This window comes from Amblyomma americanum, chromosome 4, assembly GCF_052857255.1.
Source record: "Amblyomma americanum isolate KBUSLIRL-KWMA chromosome 4, ASM5285725v1, whole genome shotgun sequence".
Classification (NCBI taxonomy): domain Eukaryota; kingdom Metazoa; phylum Arthropoda; class Arachnida; order Ixodida; family Ixodidae; genus Amblyomma; species Amblyomma americanum.
The window spans coordinates 215,711,309-215,728,450 of NC_135500.1; the positions used below are offsets into that span (position 1 = coordinate 215,711,309).

Genomic DNA, 17,142 nt, shown 5'->3' on the forward strand with positions numbered 1-17,142 from the left:
AACCAAAACCTTTAATTTGAAGCTTAACATTTCGGAGCCGGCTCGGCTCCGTCTTCAGGGGTGAAAGGGCACTGGCTAGCTACTTTGCGAAGAGCTTTAGGCTTTGCAAAAGCTTTATGTGCCGAGGTGGCATAGACAGGGCGGCGCTCGCACACTGTGGCTAACATCTGGGAGAGGAAGAACTTCATTTGTCAAAAGGCTTGAAGACTTAAATCGAGCAAACAAAAATATAACAAAATAAAATCTTTTTGAATGCCAGAGCCGGAATATGTGTGAAGGAATCGGCTTTAAATCTGTGCTCTACTCGTTGTCAAGACAGTGATTGAAATCATGTGAAGAATAGCTGAGTGGATGCAACTTTGTTGGCGGTCAGCGTTTCGAGGTGAAGCTCGCTTGCTGATGACGTGAGCTTTCGACCTGCCTGATAAACTTATGGCTTCTGCAAACATTTAAGGCCATTTTGAAAAAAAATATCAGTGTCGAAAAGAAGTTGACAATTTATTCGCAGTTGTCTATCATACTGTAGAACCAAATATATTTATAGACGGCAATGAATCCTTTTCTATCACAGTCTATTTTGTGCCGAACAATGCTCTGCACTCAGTGACATACACAATTCTTGTTCTTTACATATGCTCCTATTTTTAAAAGACCACAGCGAATTGCTTTTGCCCCAAAAGACAAGCTTGCAGCACATCCAAACGCACTTTCGTAATCCCTGAAGTTTTTTTCTTCTCGACAGCGCATTCTATAGACCTGCACTGTCGCCTGTCATGACATCTCGTACCAGCTGCATCTATCGCGATGGCAGCCATCGGGAAGTGCTTCAGAAAGTATGTTAAGGCATGACGACAGGAATTTTTTTTGTCATATTTAGGGACGCATCCTGTCGCCATATTCAACTGGACTGGCGCAGCAGCTTGTTCTTTCTCTAGTATATTGAAATAAAAACAGCGCATTGAAGACACGGTTTATAATTGCGACAAAGCTGTGACTGACGTAAAGAAACTGTACACCATGATTCTTCTCATCTACCGACAAGCTACGACGTGTTGCCGGATGTCTGAACTACCAGTTCCGTATCATTCTCTATGGTCTTGTTTTTTTTTCTGCGGACTAATTTACACGAAACAAGTTTACAGAGAACTTGATCAAGGGACCTTCGGGTTTCCTGCGTTTGCACGGATAACAGCAGCACACACACGCACAGGATGTTTAGTCCCACAAAGACTTTCATGCCTCCATGTGAAGGCTTGAAAGCGCACAACTTTCTTTTAAAAAATATTGTGCCAGGGACATGATAACTGACAGGGCAGTGCATGACAGGATATGAGCACCGAAAGCGTTCTTAAACTACCGTGACCAAAGAAATCGGCTCGATTATAAAGCGAAAGAAAGCGGCTCGTAGAAAGCGACTTCTTGCAGTACCGCAGTGGAGCATTCATTATACAATGCCAAAACGTGCTTTATTTTTTCGGATTTCCTTTCGGGTCTTAAACAAATGCGTTTTGAAAAAGAGTGGCAAACTCACACTTGGTGCGATCAGGGCCGACACGGCGGCTCCGATGGCCCTCAGATCGAGCCTCTCGCCGTCGGGCGTCTCGGGCCGGTCGGCCGACAGCAGGTCGGGTGACAGGCCACCGCCGCCACGGAACTCGCGCGGAGTCACGGGGCTGCGCGGGCTGATCATGCCTCCCGAGCTCCACCGGCGACGCGTCAGAGGGGACGAGTCCGGCACCACGAGCAATGCGGGCGCTGTGAGCCTGGGCGAGGCTGCGGGAGATCCACCTCCGGCCCCAGCCCTGGGGGCTCCCAAGAGCGGGCAACCACCGCCTGAATCGCCGCTTCCCACTCCACTCATGGCTCCCTATGGTGCTCCCGCTGCTGCTTCTGCTGCTGATGCTACGGCTCCGGCCGTTTCCCTCGGGCGATCCCGCCCAGGACGTGACGGTCTGGTACAGCAGCTTGCCGTCGCCACACAGGGTATATCGTCGTCCAGTCCGGTGGTAATGCGGAAATCGTGTCTTCCACCGAGTTGAACAGCCGAGCTGGCGCCCGAGGCGCTGACTTATATCTCTCTCCCACCCTGTCTTTCTCACTTCCCTACACGCACGCCCCCTCTCCCTTTCTAGCAACTTCCTTCGCGAGTTTGGCGTGTCTCGTTAGGGATCCCAACTCCTAAACTCCGCCGTCGACAGCTGCTGCTTTTCTCATGCGGGTTTTTCCCCGGTCAGCCCCGGCCTCCTGCGTGTCCCTCCTCTACAAACGGGCTGAAAAATTGTTTTTCTTATTTTGCGTGTGCCGATCTAAGGGAGACGACTGCCGTGTTTTCTCATTAATGTTGTACTGGAAGACGCGTTTCAACTGCCCTTCGAGTAGTAAAACCCTGGCTGTCTTCGTTCACTCTGTTTTATGGCTATGCCCCGACTACCGGGTACTTCTCTTTAGTCTACGCATTTTGCACTTCTTTCTTCTCTCGCTTCAAAGACAAACACAAACTGCCCTTGGCAGAGGCTTCGTTTTCTGCTGTACCCTGTGTTCCAACCCGTTTTAAGGCACAGGGGTACCAATACTCTTGCAACGAAGATAAACAACGGAAGAACCACGCCGGCTACCACTGTTCGAATACAGTAGCCGAGTACACAGTGCAGACTACCTGGATCTCCTTTGTCTGCCTTGTTGATTCAGTTATGACGTCCTTTGGCGTATTTATCATGAGACGCACTTCATAAAGCCACATCGGTGAGGTCACTTGACAATTGCAGTGAGAGTTCGACGTGCTCCGACCTCACAAAAGGTGCACACTGCTTTCTTGTAGAGTTGTCACTTTTTGAACCCCCCTGATGGACGAGGTGCTAGAGACTAAGGGCCAAGTTGTTTGACACTGTCACCAAGCTTGTTCGATGTGCTGTCCACCTGCAACACACAAGAAATACTTCGTGGTAAGTTTGGCTGTTGATAACGCAAGTAATGAAACGTGCCAACGAAAAAAAATTGCACAGTTGCTTGGAACAGAATTCTTTAATAGATCTTCATTAGAAGAAACTCATTTTGAATAACATTGAGAAATCAGGTTGCTTTGAGTCCATTACTCGGCGCCCTATGTTCGTCATAAGCTTATATATCGTGCTCAAATGAAACTTTCAGATTATATATCAGAAATAAAAGTCTTCTCGGATCTAGAAATACGTATCGAATGAGAGGACCACACAAACGAGAACGGTGATTTATTTCCGACGCGGGAAAAAGCTCGTCGGAAAGCTTCCAAAGGGAATTGTGATATCTTCGCTAAATACATTATTTCGTTATAAACCGTTTCGTTATGATATGGTTAGCTTGCATATACGAACGGTGAGCAGTACACGGGAGCTGTTTTCGTGCGCAGGTTATACGACCAGGTGGACACAAAGTTATAATATCGTTATCGTCAATCGCCCCCCTAAGCAAAACCAATTAACAAACATTTTAGCTGCGAGAGTTAGCGTGTATGTTTATACTAGAAATAGAGGTGGTCGAATTGCTAAACAAGTCTTCGAGTTTTTATTTCCTAGAATTTTCCTAGCCCGCACATGTTCCAAGATATCCACTGGTAAAATTTTAGCTCAGTCGACGTAATTGAGCATGCAAGCTTGCGCTGGTGATCGGTGCAAACCTCCGCCCGGTGTGACGCAGCAGTTGCGAATGGCGTTTCTTCCACGTCGAAAGTCGAAAGTGGAAGCGAAACTGTTATCAGCTTAACCGTTCGCTCTGTGACGTCGTGAGGCTAAACGCCATACTCCGCAGGTGCGTCATGTCGGCGGGATCTTCACGCCGATCGTCACCGTCTTGGGTGCGCTGTTCCGCAGAATGAGCTATAGAAATTTGGAGGAAACTGTCTCGGAGTTCACATGCTAGAATTCGACCAAACGCAGTAATGTACCAAACGGGCAATTCGATCTCCTCGAAGTTTACAATTAAACATGCAGCTATAACTACAGTGATTAAAACGATTATTAACCCATTTCAGTTCATAAACAAGTTCCAGTAACAATTATCTTATCCCTTCTTGTCCACCTGATCGTTTAAGCTACGTGTGGCAATCGTTTAAAGCTCATTATTCGTATTTAAAGATTGCTGAACACCCTCTGTATTGTGCCCTGCGCCTTTTTATGTGTGGGCAATTATGTTTGCGCACAATTCATGTCTGCATATTTCCTCCCATTTAAATCGTAAGAATTGAGTGCGCACTAGTGTTTTATTATTTGTTATGTCGTAACCGCGCTACCTGCATTGCTGCACTGCCCGCCTGTAAGTGGGCCAGGGCATTCGCCAAGCTGCCTCTACAGTTTGTAACACCTCCTTTCGCAAACTCAGCATAAAAATCTGACCCTAAGCATTGAGATCTTCCCAAGGCTCTGTGCCATTGGGTGAAGTGCTTTGGCGCTTTTCATACATTTTGTTTTTCTGCTCAAACATATAACTAATTAGGATTGGTTTTTTGAGCGAGTGCTTCTTCAATGCAATAACATCCGAAGCCCTATAGTATCTGCAATATGCAATGCTAAAATGAGCATGCACTTGTTTCAAGCTTGAAAACCAGCCCTTTTGTTTGGTTTAGACTTTTTTTCGTGCGGCTTTGCTAACATTTAAAATTTTTAGCTAAGCAAAGAAATGCAGGACGAACAGTCCGTGTTGAGATTTCTTGGTGCCGTACTCATGCGCTTTAAATGAGAAAAAAATAAATTTCTATGTAAGACTCATCTATCTCCCAGTGAAAACCAGCGCATAGCTTAAGCTTCGAATTCAGAGCGTACATGTGCACGACAAAGGTTGTTACGCGCTACGTTTTTCTAACCCGGCTGTCCACGAAGAGCAAACAGAAAATGGCTTGTTTCCAGGACTAGTGAAATTTGTCAGTGTTAAACATCGCAATGTCCAGAACGCGCGGATGGATGACGAGAATATCTTGTTTGTTTTAGAGAGAGTTTCCTTGATCGGATTGGCAGTCAGCATTGAACCCCGTGATTGAGCGAGTATGATCCGAAATCTATTCCTAAAAAAAAACATTGTACGTTACAAATATTAGGCCAATTCTTGAATATGGATGCGTGGCTTGGGATCCCTTTACGAATATCATAAAAGATAAATTAGAGCAAGTACAGAAGCATGCCGCGAGATTTGTAACAGTAAACTACAGTTTCCATGTTAGGAGCTCCGATATTCGAGAATCACTGGGGTGGAAACTCTTATCCCAGCGATGAAAAACGCTGAGATTAAAGCTCTTGCATAAAATATGAATCAATAAAACGAGAATTGATAAAACTCTCTATTTAAAGGAGTCTATGTTTCACAGAGGAGGGATAATAAAATGAAAATAAGAAGTTCTAACTGCCGTATTAACATCCTGAAATACTCCTTTTTTTCTCAGCACAATAAGTGATTGCAATATGTTGCTGAATAAAGTTTTTACATGTCCAAATTTCTAGGCTGCCTAAGAAAGTGTTGCGCCCATTTGATATCGGCTGTTCTCGCAGTTGGTTATGCGGACGCGTAATGCATAGAAAGATCTAGCCTAAAGTGAAAGTTTGTTAGGGCTTATATGTATGTGCCACTAGTGCTGTTAATGCTTCTTTACTTTGCGTTTACCATGTTCTGTTTTGTAGTACTCGTGAATTGCTTCTGTGCTTTTGATGTACTTAACCCCCTGCAATAATGCCTTTGAGTGATGTAGGTACGATTAATAAATAAATAAACAAATAAATAAATAAATGCTGCTGAAGATGCTTCGCTAATTTTGGGACAGTCATGCACTGCAGGGCGCATGGCTTCGGAGTCTACGGCCCCAACCGTGCAGCCCATCACTGTCTTTATGACTTAGGTACAGCTACGCACACACCACTAGGGACGTGAGCGGTGCACAACAAGCGCATTGTGCGTGTGCGCAGTTATCTATGCGATAAAGAACGACCAACTCGGCAAACAACGTTATCTCTTCGATCACTTTCTTCTGAAAGCGTCGTCTGCTCTCGAAACCCCTTGCCTACTGCAGTCCGTAAGCTACATGACAAACACAAGCGTTCCAAGGAAAGGGCATCAGATGCTTTAAAGCTGAGCTTCTCATACCTAGGTTTGTACTGTACGCCATCCAAACCGCAGTATTGTTCATAGTATTCCAAACGCGCTTGCTCTGTTGGAAGTACAGCCGTGGTTTAACGAGTACGCGGTGCGGATTTCGCGGAAAAGAATTTATATCGGCGTTGTCTCTTGAGGTAGTCAGCCGGTATACGTTCCAGGGGTAGGAGCAGGCATGTTGACTCATGCTGGCGTGCTTTTCATTGCGCTGGTTTGTCCGACCGCACAGATGTTAATTTACATAGGACACTGTTTCAAGATATCCACAGTAATTGTTCTCACTTCACGTAGACACAGCTAAAGTGGTCATTAGAGCAAGACAGATAAAGCTTTAAATGCTTGTCGGCAGAAAGAGATAAATAGGAAGAGGAAAGGCAGCAAAGGCAGCCAGAAGGGAGTTTTGGTTGGCTACCCTGCACAGTGGAGTAGGGATGAGGGCATTTAAAAGGAAAACGAAGAAAGGGTGAGGGTCACCGTTTTTCAACATAAAGTGCCAACTAGACGCGATTATAAGCTAGCAAACGCACCGATACCAGCAAGCATAAATGTCGTCATATACATAAAATGTAAAGCTGGTGAGGTTGGATTTCGTTTATGACCATGACACGCGAGACGCCGATTCACAAGGACCAAGCCCCGAATGAGAGCGGGCAGAGTCCGATTCTCGTTAAGTTCCCATTTCGTGCGTGCCTTATGAAAGGACACCCGCTGCCGTATACACAGCCTACTGCATTATCATTTCCACGGAATTTCCTAACAACCTCGAGCTTGGCGCGTGATACCGTTAGATGCTCATGCGCCACTGAACACAAGACAACGCAACACAGTTTCCTAACCGAGTAAATCATTCGCACATTTCTTTGCCCTTGCATTGACTGCACGTCTGCGCTCGATTCGGTCTCGGACATCGTTACCGCAGCACCCTTCTTCATCTTCCTAAGTGAAGCCCGCGAGCAGTCTACGCCCCGCCGGCACTCACTCATTTGGCCATCCATCTACGACAAGCGTCTTTGGCACTTGGCTCAGCGCGGGGGCGTTTCCTCGCGTACATTCCGCTGCCGACGATCAACTCCGGCTGACAGGCAGGCGCCAGAAACAACAAGTCAATGCTCTGACATGCGCAGACCGGCAAGGACTACATGCACGGTGTTTTGTTTTCAGACACGTTACGGTATTCTCGGTATGCCGGCTTCTTGTACAGTGAACATGCGGTTATCGTTTGTGGGGAATAATGGGGGGAGGGGATGATTAGGGAGCAGATATTAGCGAGTTGACCTTTTTATTTAACTTATCGCGCCGTCTTAGTTTTTGTTTTTTTTTTTTGACCCTCTGTCAACGGTGAAAATCGGCTTTATGGAAAAGAAAGGAGCAGTACCTGTTTCGCCCGTCGGTGCCATCCGCCATATCCTACGTCACAAGGAATAAACGGCCAATGACAGACGACCATTAGTATAGACTGAGACGTTACAAAATACGGCGCTTCCTGTGTTGACGCCACTCAAACGTATCATTAGCGAAGCTAGCAAACTGAACGGCAAGCCCGAAGCAGAGCAATTGAGCTCTAACCCAAACACGAAAAGCGAACAGAATATAACCGAAGGTAACGGAGGAGATCTCACGAGAAGCCACGCATGACAGGGGGCTTCAGAGTCAGATAGGCGGGCCGAATTAGAAAGCTCGCGGGGATAATGTGGCCGCAGTAGGCGAAGGACAGGGTTAATGGATGAATATTATAGAGGTCCTTCTGCCTTTCTCCTCCAGTGGGCGTGGTCAGGGTGAACATGATGATAGTGAAGAATGCAAACTTAAAATGCAGCCGTAAATGAGAACCCACCCAGACATCATTTCAGTCGCATATCATGAACTGAGAACGGAATACACAGTTCAAACTCCAGCTGCTTCTGCGATCATTTCATTTTTTCCTAAAGTATTGCTCGATCCCACAGGATCCCAACCAGCTTGCTTCGAGAACTCGAAGTTTATGACTCTCGTGCTGCGTATTCATCTCAGTGCAGTGTGCCGACAGCGAACTGCATTTGTGAGCGGGTGCTGCACGCTTCGTTCGCTCTTTTTCTTTTCGCCTTCTTGCGACATTCATTATTCAAAGCAACGACGCACACCCGAAACTGGTTGCTTTTGGAGGCGCGACAACCAACAGGCTGCATATACCGTTCAGCCCTTCATTTAAATAGCCGCGCGCTACGCTTAAAGTATTCCCACAGCGAATGGGTAGCGCGCGTTGCTTTTAAAATAAGCGCTTGGTTTCTCTCACTCCCGAAGCTGTCACCATTCCTGTGTTACAGAGAAAAAAGGAATTGCGGAGCTCTCAACTCACGCATACAAAAAAGGTACGAACAGTTAAACCGAATCTCTGATTTGGCAGTGCTTATATTGTATAGAGACAATATTAATGCTAAATTTCGGCGAGTAAAGGTGCAGCGCATATCAGGAAAGACGCAGGTTTTTCCGGCGTTATATGCTGACTCCATTTTCAAGCGTAAAACTATATCTCAGATGAATTCGCCTTTAGGCATTAACTGGTGGTTGTTCAGCCAACATGAGAGATGAGAGATAAAAACTAAAGCAAAGTAAAGCAAAGTAAACTAAAAGTGAGAAGCAAAGTGCATTTCTACGTCTAAGTCATTTTTCATTTCTTGCGCCAATGAACAGTGCCGGAGCTACATGTAACTAATTACGTTAAGACCGGCTTAAGATGCAGATATTGCGCCTTCACATCAGTAACATCTGTTGCGAACAGGCCCTCTCACCTCGAGGCAGACCAGGAAACAAACTCCAAGATCACGTCGGCAAACTTTCGGCGCAGCGCCTTCAGCTGACGCCTCCGGCAACGGGACAAGCGCAAACGCACGCACGCGCACAGAAACGGGTCCGCGGCTCGACTGGCAGCCGCTGCGGTGCCGACACAGACTCTGGCGCACGCGACGAACGCTGCCGGCCCAAGACGAGCCCACAGCAGCGGACCTCCAACGCCACCAACGGGACTGGGCCGAAACCCGGGTCCAAGATGGAGAGAGCAGTGAGAAGCCCGACCGAGGGTCCTCCTCTCCTCCGACGCCTCTCCTCTTCCTTCTCGGCTCCGCCACACCCCCACCCCACGCAGCCAGCAGGCAGACGATTGAGCGGGGTGCTCTCGCCGCCGACTGGGCGTGAGCGGTAATCGTCGCGAGAGCTGCTCATTATTAGGTCGTTTCACGTAGGCATCGGTATCAAGCGGCGGGCGGCGCGCCCTGGCCCGCTGGGCTGCCGACGCACAGTACGCGCTGATGACGTTGCCGCCGCCGCCGCTGTCCGGCAGTGTGCTTTGTGCATGTACTTGTTGTGATGACGAGTGCCATCAGTTTCGCAATATCCCCTCCCACTGCGATACCGGCAAATTAATCGACTCACTCGGCATGTTTTAGCTGATTAGCTCGACTAGTCGTTTACAGTTGTAGGCGAGCTTAATCGACGGGCATCTTGGTGAGAGATGCGTAGACGACTGCTGCTTTAGCCGCAGCCATTGCCTTTTTAGTGCGAAAGCACTTCTAGCCGCACTCACCGGGTTTCGGCGACGTGTGTCCGTCTATGTGAAGCCTCCGAGTAGCAGGTGTAACCGGCTCACTGCGTCAGTCGACACCTCAGTTGCGCCGTGACTAGGCGGTAGCATTCACCTACAAATTAAGACAGTCACGCATCTTTCCTTTTCTCATAACCAGCGGAAGGTTTAAACTCCGCTGATTCTGAGGAAAGGAAAGGCGCATAACTGCACCCCTGGGTCAGTGGACATCTCAATCCTGCTTTGAGCTACATGGCGGTGGTGGCCACCTGCAGAGAAACGTGGTGTGTGCTTATCAATGCTAAACCACCGAACTTTTGTAGCGATAGCTACACTACGGCACCTCTTGGAGCCTTCAGCGTTGCGGCGCTGTGGACACCGTGGTGGCGCCGTGGCTGGTCACGTGGTTGGTCACGTTGTACGGAGCAGCTGCTGCTTCCGGCGGCGCGGCGCACCAGCGAAACCGAGCTGCAACAGCTTTGCGCATGCGCCGTGTCAGTTGGGACGAAGATGAAGAAGGAACGCCCAGCGAACCGGAGCGGCGTAAGACTGACTTTCCAATTCAACTGAGCAAGTTCCACTCGGCCAGATGCAGCTATCGCGTCACTTTAAGTTTAACCAGAGCTAAACCAGAGCCATTTTTTTTTTGCCATAGAACATAATCCGCAGGTCAAGGGGTTTCTACCCAGAAGTCTACTATAGTACGACACAAGTCAAGAAAACAGTTAACAGTGGGCCATGATCCACGACGTTGTGTATTACGACGACCGGTTACACCACAATTTTGATGCGAAAGTCTGGAAAACCACACATTTGAAGGCGCATATGCCGTCGGTTCGAATTCCTGTCGCAGACTAGTCTCCAACTTTACTAGCACACGTTAGCTATATGCAACGAGAAATCGTATGACACCACCCATAACGATGTACGGCAAGCGGTTGCATCACCATTTTTGTACGAATGTCGGCAAACTGGCGCCACATGGAGGTCGGCCAATGGCTAGTATATAACACAAACGACATGTGGCAAGTATAGGATTGTCTGAAGTGGCTATGCTCGGCTTGTTTTGTGCTTCACACGGCCGCTTGGTGGCGACACCCTATTTTTGTTGCCATCGCTGGGATTTTCTGTACTATCTGCGAGTACACACACACACACACGCGCCGCCAATTTTCTCGCAATGGGAGTAGTAATGCCTTCGCATTAAAAATGGTTGTCTGATTCGTATTCATGCAGTCTCTACACTCTCGCAAGCAGCCTTAATGCGACCGCGTGGTAAGTTAGGAGCAGGGCGCAGGGAGATCGAGTGATAATAATGTATGCAGCCATACATTGAGGCGCTGCGTGGGGTTTCCCTTCGCGTGGTGGGAGAGAAGAGGGCAATCAGGAAGGCCCGCTGACGGTACTTAGGTGTAACCAAGCCGCCTGGTTCACTCTGGGCCGATCAGCGGCATCTATCCAACGATCTTCTTTTTGCGGGAAAGCGCTGCAGTCTTCAGCGCTGACCGCTCACTGAAACGATATATGTTGCGTCCTTCTGTCTTTTAATCAGTTTCGTTTTCTTTTTTCATACAGTAACGGTGACGGATTTAACAGAATGCAGTGGGACCGCAGCACACAGCAGTGTAATGATGTCTACAAAAGCTGAAGGCTGCACTTCCTAATGCCGCCTAAACCTAGTTAGCGCCCTATTTTAGCTGGCTGATGTTTGTGAAAGAAATATTGAAAACAGGGAGGGAGGGAGGGAGAGAAAGAAAGAAAGAAAGAAAGAAAGAAAGAAAGAAAGAAAGAAAGAAAGAAAGAATGAAGGAAAGAAAGAAAGAAAGAAAGAAAGAAAGAAAGAAAGAAAGAAAGAAAGAAAGAAAGAAAGGAAGAAAGAAAGAAAGAAAGAAAGAAAAAAAGAAAGAACGTTCCCCAGGCATCTGCTAGTACATGCTTCTATGAAAGATGGTATGCTAACTTTATTCGCAAGTCAGTCTATCGCTGCCGCTTACGCGAGCATCACGAGCCGCCGTACGAACCCAAGCACTCAAAAAGCACCCGGCAGGTGGCGACACCTTAACCTCGGTGTTGTTGCAACCTAAATCGAGAGCTGATCGAGGTCTCGCTTCCCGCGTAATTGATCTCCGTCTGCGACCCTCGGGGATATCGGAGAGGCGGCAGAGGGAACGGGGATGCTGCACTTCTTTCTCCGAAGGGCGACGTGATGGATGTCATTGCCTTCCGGGTCCGAGTGGGCTGCGCCCTGAAGATCTGTCAAGCGGCAGACGGGGCCTCTTCCACGAAGGAACAAGATAGGCGAATCCGACTCCTGCCGGGCGAACTGCGGCGCGTCGGTGTGTAGACAGCATGATCGCTTTCGCACGATTGGTGGCCCGGGGTAAGGCAAACACCGAAAGAAATGACCATACAGGTCTCTTGGTTCAATGCGAGCAGGTGGTCAGCTTTGCTACATGGCTATAACTATAAGCTTTGTGTACTATACTCGACGGTGCGTACAATTGCAGCATCATCAGAATCGTGCAACACAAAGGCCTCTTTCGTATCTCTCCAATTAACCCTGTCTGTTCGAACGCAGCAAAGCATTATTAAATCAGACTTCATGGGACCGAACAAAACATCCGTATTGTTCGAAGGTCTATTTATCGAATGGCGCTCAGAAACCTGCCCGACACCTCTTAGATTGCTGAAAATTTCCTTGGTGAAAAAGTTTCCAACCGTAGTCAGTTTCTGAGATGAACGCTGCGCTGCCATGACGATATTTTGCTGTTTCATATAATGCTTTGCCGCATGAACATTGCCAGGAATGTCAAAGCGGAACTGCTTTTCAAATGGTAAAGGCGTCCATGGCCTCTTCCATGGTGCGACTTGCTTGCGGTGAAGCCTCCCCTCGAGAGCATCATCGCGCATGCAAAGATCGAGGCATCACCGCATACACCTCGAACCGCTCGTGACAAGCGCGCAGTTTCGGCGCACTGGAAGAGCCAATAAAACTTGCAGACGAAAACGATTTAAATGCGCGTCGACGCTGCAAGAGTGCGACGCCTTCAAAAAGAAAGAAAAGACCACCGACGAGCCAATCCGTGTCCGAAGGAGCGCTCGGTTCTTCGTAGCTGACCAATCAGCGGTCGACAGCAGTCGTTGCCGCGGCCTGATGGCAAGCCGAATTATCCAGATGTCCGACTAAACGGGCAAGAAATCAGTGAGGTTATACTGCACAGAGCAAATACGGCTTCACGGCGTAAAATACATGTACAGCGTATACACGTCTAAGAAGATCACGTGCACGCATCCGAGTCACACAAACGGGACCGACGGGTCGAAAGAAAATGAGTTCTTTGTAAAGCTTTGTGAAGGGTTTGCTTGAGATAAACAGAAAATGAGGTCATCGTATCCTGTTTCCTTGACTGCACCAAGTATTCTTTCCCAGCCGGAATCAGTTAACATGTAAACCCTCCAAATGATTCTTGCATTTCCTCAACCTGTAATCCAATTTATCTCATTATATTTACATCACTGAGGATGCATGCACAGACTTAAACAACACTGGGCACCTACTTTGTTTTGCATTCACAGGGACATTTTAGAATGCTTTGGAGTTGCACAGATTGTATGCCAGCTTGTTTTATGCATGTCAATAATGACTGGCGTTCAGAAAAACGTCCCATATTTTTTCTCAACGCTGCATTCTGGCTTGTGCAACTGCTATATGAGCTCGGGAAAGACTGCTAAATAGACAACTGATGGTCCGCTGTCACTGTGCAGAAGAAAACTGTGCACTTGAGCCGAGTGGTGCACGTCTCGGTCCCTTTGCAACTATACATTGCTATTTATATTTTGGCTTTTGTAACGGCCTGAAAAACACTACAAAAATAAATCAATATTGTTGCATTGTCACTGTTCTGTGAAATGCAGATTTTTTTTTAGTTACAATTGATTTTACATGTTTCGAATGGTTGGAAACGTTATACTTTTCTCATGTGCGCTTGCATTCATATTTGACAGCAATGTCATGAAATTTGAACATTTAATGCGTGTGCGCACACACACACACACACACACACACACACACACACACACACACACACACACACACACACACACACACACACACACACACACACACACACACACACACACACACACACACACACACACACACACACACACACACACACACGCACACGCACACGCACACACCTCTTATGCATTGAATAGATAAGCCTATGTCTTTATGCAATAACGGGCTGTACAGAGCCAGGGACGAGGCCTATGCCTATTTACATATTACAATGACAACTATGATGCATGGCTTGGGAAAGGCTGCAAGTCTATTTTTTTTCTCTGTCTGCACAGCAAAACGACTGCAGTCGGCTATTTACGAAAAACTGACTAATAATTTGAAGTATGTCATCTTAGCTATTTGAAAAATGTGATTATTCCGGTTGTAATTACGGACGATTGTTAGCAGCCTGGCTGGTTCTAGTCAATGTGATTGGCCCGATGGAGAATTCGCAATATGAATCGTGTCTTAGCTCTTAAATTGTTTTTGCACGCTTGGAGGCAGCGTAACTTTTAGTGAAGGCACCCTTTTATTATTTTGGGGCACAAATTGCGGACCGTTGTGAGGACAGTTATATATATGCTCGGGTACTGGTAGAGATCGAACGAGGTAGAGATCGAACCCTGGAATCGCACAGTTAGAACAAAGAGGGTATTCAATGGATAGTAAGATGAACTACAATGGCAAATATTTCACTACGAACTGCAGTCCTATTACTATTTTGTGTTTCAGAATGTGTAGCTTCTTTAGCGTCAGCATATCTGGCTATTATGACCAACGTGTGCTCCAGAGATGAGAGCAGACCTTGCAGTTTCGAAAAGAGGCATCGACTACTACACACGCACCAAAAACAAACATATATTTCAATGAGACTCTACCTCTTCCGAGCATAAGAGAACACAGCCATCAGTTTAATGACTCTCGGACCTATAAGGTACGGCACAAAAATATCGTGAGGCACAGGAAGCATAAAAGTGAGCTATATTTACGGCGCCTTTTATTTGGCCGGAATAAAGGCCTGGACAGTTGCTTCACAGCGCGGCGGGTGCATGCGCAATGTCTTGATGCTCGCTCCGAGGACATTTCGCCTTTACGCAGCGTTTTTTTGACTGCTTCATGCCCCTATCTACAGAATAAAAACAGCATGTATCATCGCATGCCTGACTGCACGTCTAAGAGCAAGGGCTTTGTTAAATAGCGTCGCAGTACGCAAGTCCGAAGCACCACGACTTGAGCAAGTGGCCGTCACTTGTGCCCTATCCAGTGACGGCGTAGAGCAGGAACAAGACAGAGGGGATGTACGGCTCTGTAAATGTATAAGTACGTGCACTGGCTTTTTTTTCTCCCTCACTCTCTTCTGTTTCGCAGTATACTCTGTTCCGTATTCCGTTTCATTTCGGCTGGCCGGGTGTGTCACGCATGTTCATTTTTTCGTCTTCTTGTCGAAATGAGCGAGACTACCGAAACTCGGACGCGCCTCGCTTTGCGAAGCTCCCGAGAAAAATGAAAGCGCGCGCTTTCATAACACGAGTATACGCGCCGAGCAAGCGAGAAGGGGAAAAAAACGGTTAGGCCGGTTTATCCGCTTCCGAGTTTTCAGAGGCTAGAGGCGCCCCTCCCCGGCAAGTCCATAAGCGTGTGTATACCACGCCAGCCCGGAGATCTAAGCAGCGTCGGCAAGAGCAGCGAGGCAGTAAAATAAAAGCTGGCTGGCTGCCTGGCGTGGTGCGGTATATGAGAGCGCCCACCGCGCAGTCGATTGCCCATTAGACGCAGCAGGAAACCGAGGCGCGGATGAGATAGAACGTCACTCCGAAGGGGAAGAAACAAGACAAAGAGATCAAGCCGGTCGTCTGCAGTCCGGCGCAGTGGCGCGCGAACACAAACTGTTCGCAGACTGCGCTGCTGCCTTGCGGCTTCAGCGAACGCGCTGGCCGCGTCTGCTCATTCGGCGAGCGAGGAGCGTGAAACGTGGCACGAATGCCCGCATGAGTCGTGCCACGCCACGCGTGTTTGTACGTAAAGCGCACATTTGAGACACCAACGGCTTTGCGCAGGTTACGTGTATTGCAAAAAACTTCAACTTGAGGATTCGGGAAAGAAAAAAAATCACGTTTCCAAATAACACCTGTGCTCTTATCTATCGTACATGTCCACGATTTGGCTGACTCACCACTTTGGACGGCTGTTCTTAAAGCAGAAGGTCTTCAGCAGAGAATAGCAGCAGAAGCAGAGCCCGAGTTCGTCCTGACACATTGGGTTTAAAATAAGTTAGTTGCTGGCGTCAGCATTCCTCAACTTGTTTCAAAAATCCAACCAGGCGGACTTCCGCTGAACATGTTCCCGTTCAAATCAGAAGAGTTGGAAAAAGTACGATAAATTATGCAGTCATCGACGAAGATATGAAGGTTAAAAGATACACATATTGCTAGATCATTAACATACATTAGGAACAAGAGCAGGCAGAATGCAGATCCCTGCAGGGCGCCCGATTTAATAGGAAGAGCTCTTATGTTGAGGTTGTTAATAGAAACGAACTATTACGGTGCGAATATAAAGGGCAAGTTTCAGCAACAGGCGCTGGCGAGGCACCTTGTCAAGTGCCTCCGCGAAGTCTAAAAATAATGCATGGTCTGTAGATCACGGTCAAGGTTAGCATGCAGGTCGTAACTGGAGATTGCCAGTTGGGTTTCGCAGGAGAGCCCCCTACGAAACCCGTGCTGAGCCAGATAAAGGAAGTTGTTTGGATGTAGAAAGTTTATGATATGGAAACAGATTAGAAGTTCCGTGATATTTCAAAGCACGTTGGTTAAGTAAATGGGACGATAATCTAACGCAGAATCCTTTTTACCTATTTGTGGGCCGGAAGGGCCCTCTCCACCGACCAGTAGTGCGGTAAGGTTCCAGTCGACAGCGTATGTGCAAAAAATAACGAAAGGTATAATAATAATAATAATAATAATAATAATAATAATAATAATAATAATAATAATAATAATAATAATAATAATTGGTTTTTGGGGAAGCGAAATGGCGCAGTATCTGTCTCACATATCGTTGGACACCTGAACCGCGCTGTAAGGGAAGGAATAAAGGAGGGAGTGAAAGAAGAAAGGAAGAAAGGGGTGCCGTAGTGGAGGGCTCCAGAATAATTTCGACCACCTGGGGATCTTTAACGTGCATGAAAAAGGTATATGACCGAAATGTGTTATATGTTTTTCAATACCTTGAGTCGAGCTCGTCCAACCCGGCGGCGGTCAGTAATGTTTGTGATGTTTGCGCAGTGACTTCGGTAGTTGACGTTGCTAGTAGTGTTACAGTAGGCGGTATGGGCAATGTTGAGTCAGTTTCGTCTGTAAAACAGACAAAAAGCGCGCTTAAATGTGTCAGTACATTGAATATGACTGGCTTC

At 47.3% G+C, this 17,142-nt stretch overlaps 1 protein-coding gene across 1 annotated transcript in view; it reads right to left on the reverse strand.

Annotated features, from left to right (window-relative positions):
- Window positions 1-9,115, reverse strand: part of Gycalpha99B (guanylate cyclase 1 soluble subunit alpha 2) — a 163,377-nt gene extending 154,262 nt beyond the window's left edge. The window contains exons 1-2 of the mRNA XM_077663355.1: window positions 8,880-9,115; window positions 1,532-2,916 (exon numbers count right to left, since the gene is read on the reverse strand). Of these exons, the coding sequence (XP_077519481.1) occupies window positions 1,532-1,861 (330 nt within the window). The 5' untranslated portion in view covers window positions 1,862-2,916; window positions 8,880-9,115. The remainder of the gene's footprint in view (window positions 1-1,531; window positions 2,917-8,879) is intronic.
- Window positions 9,116-17,142: the final 8,027 nt, after the last annotated feature.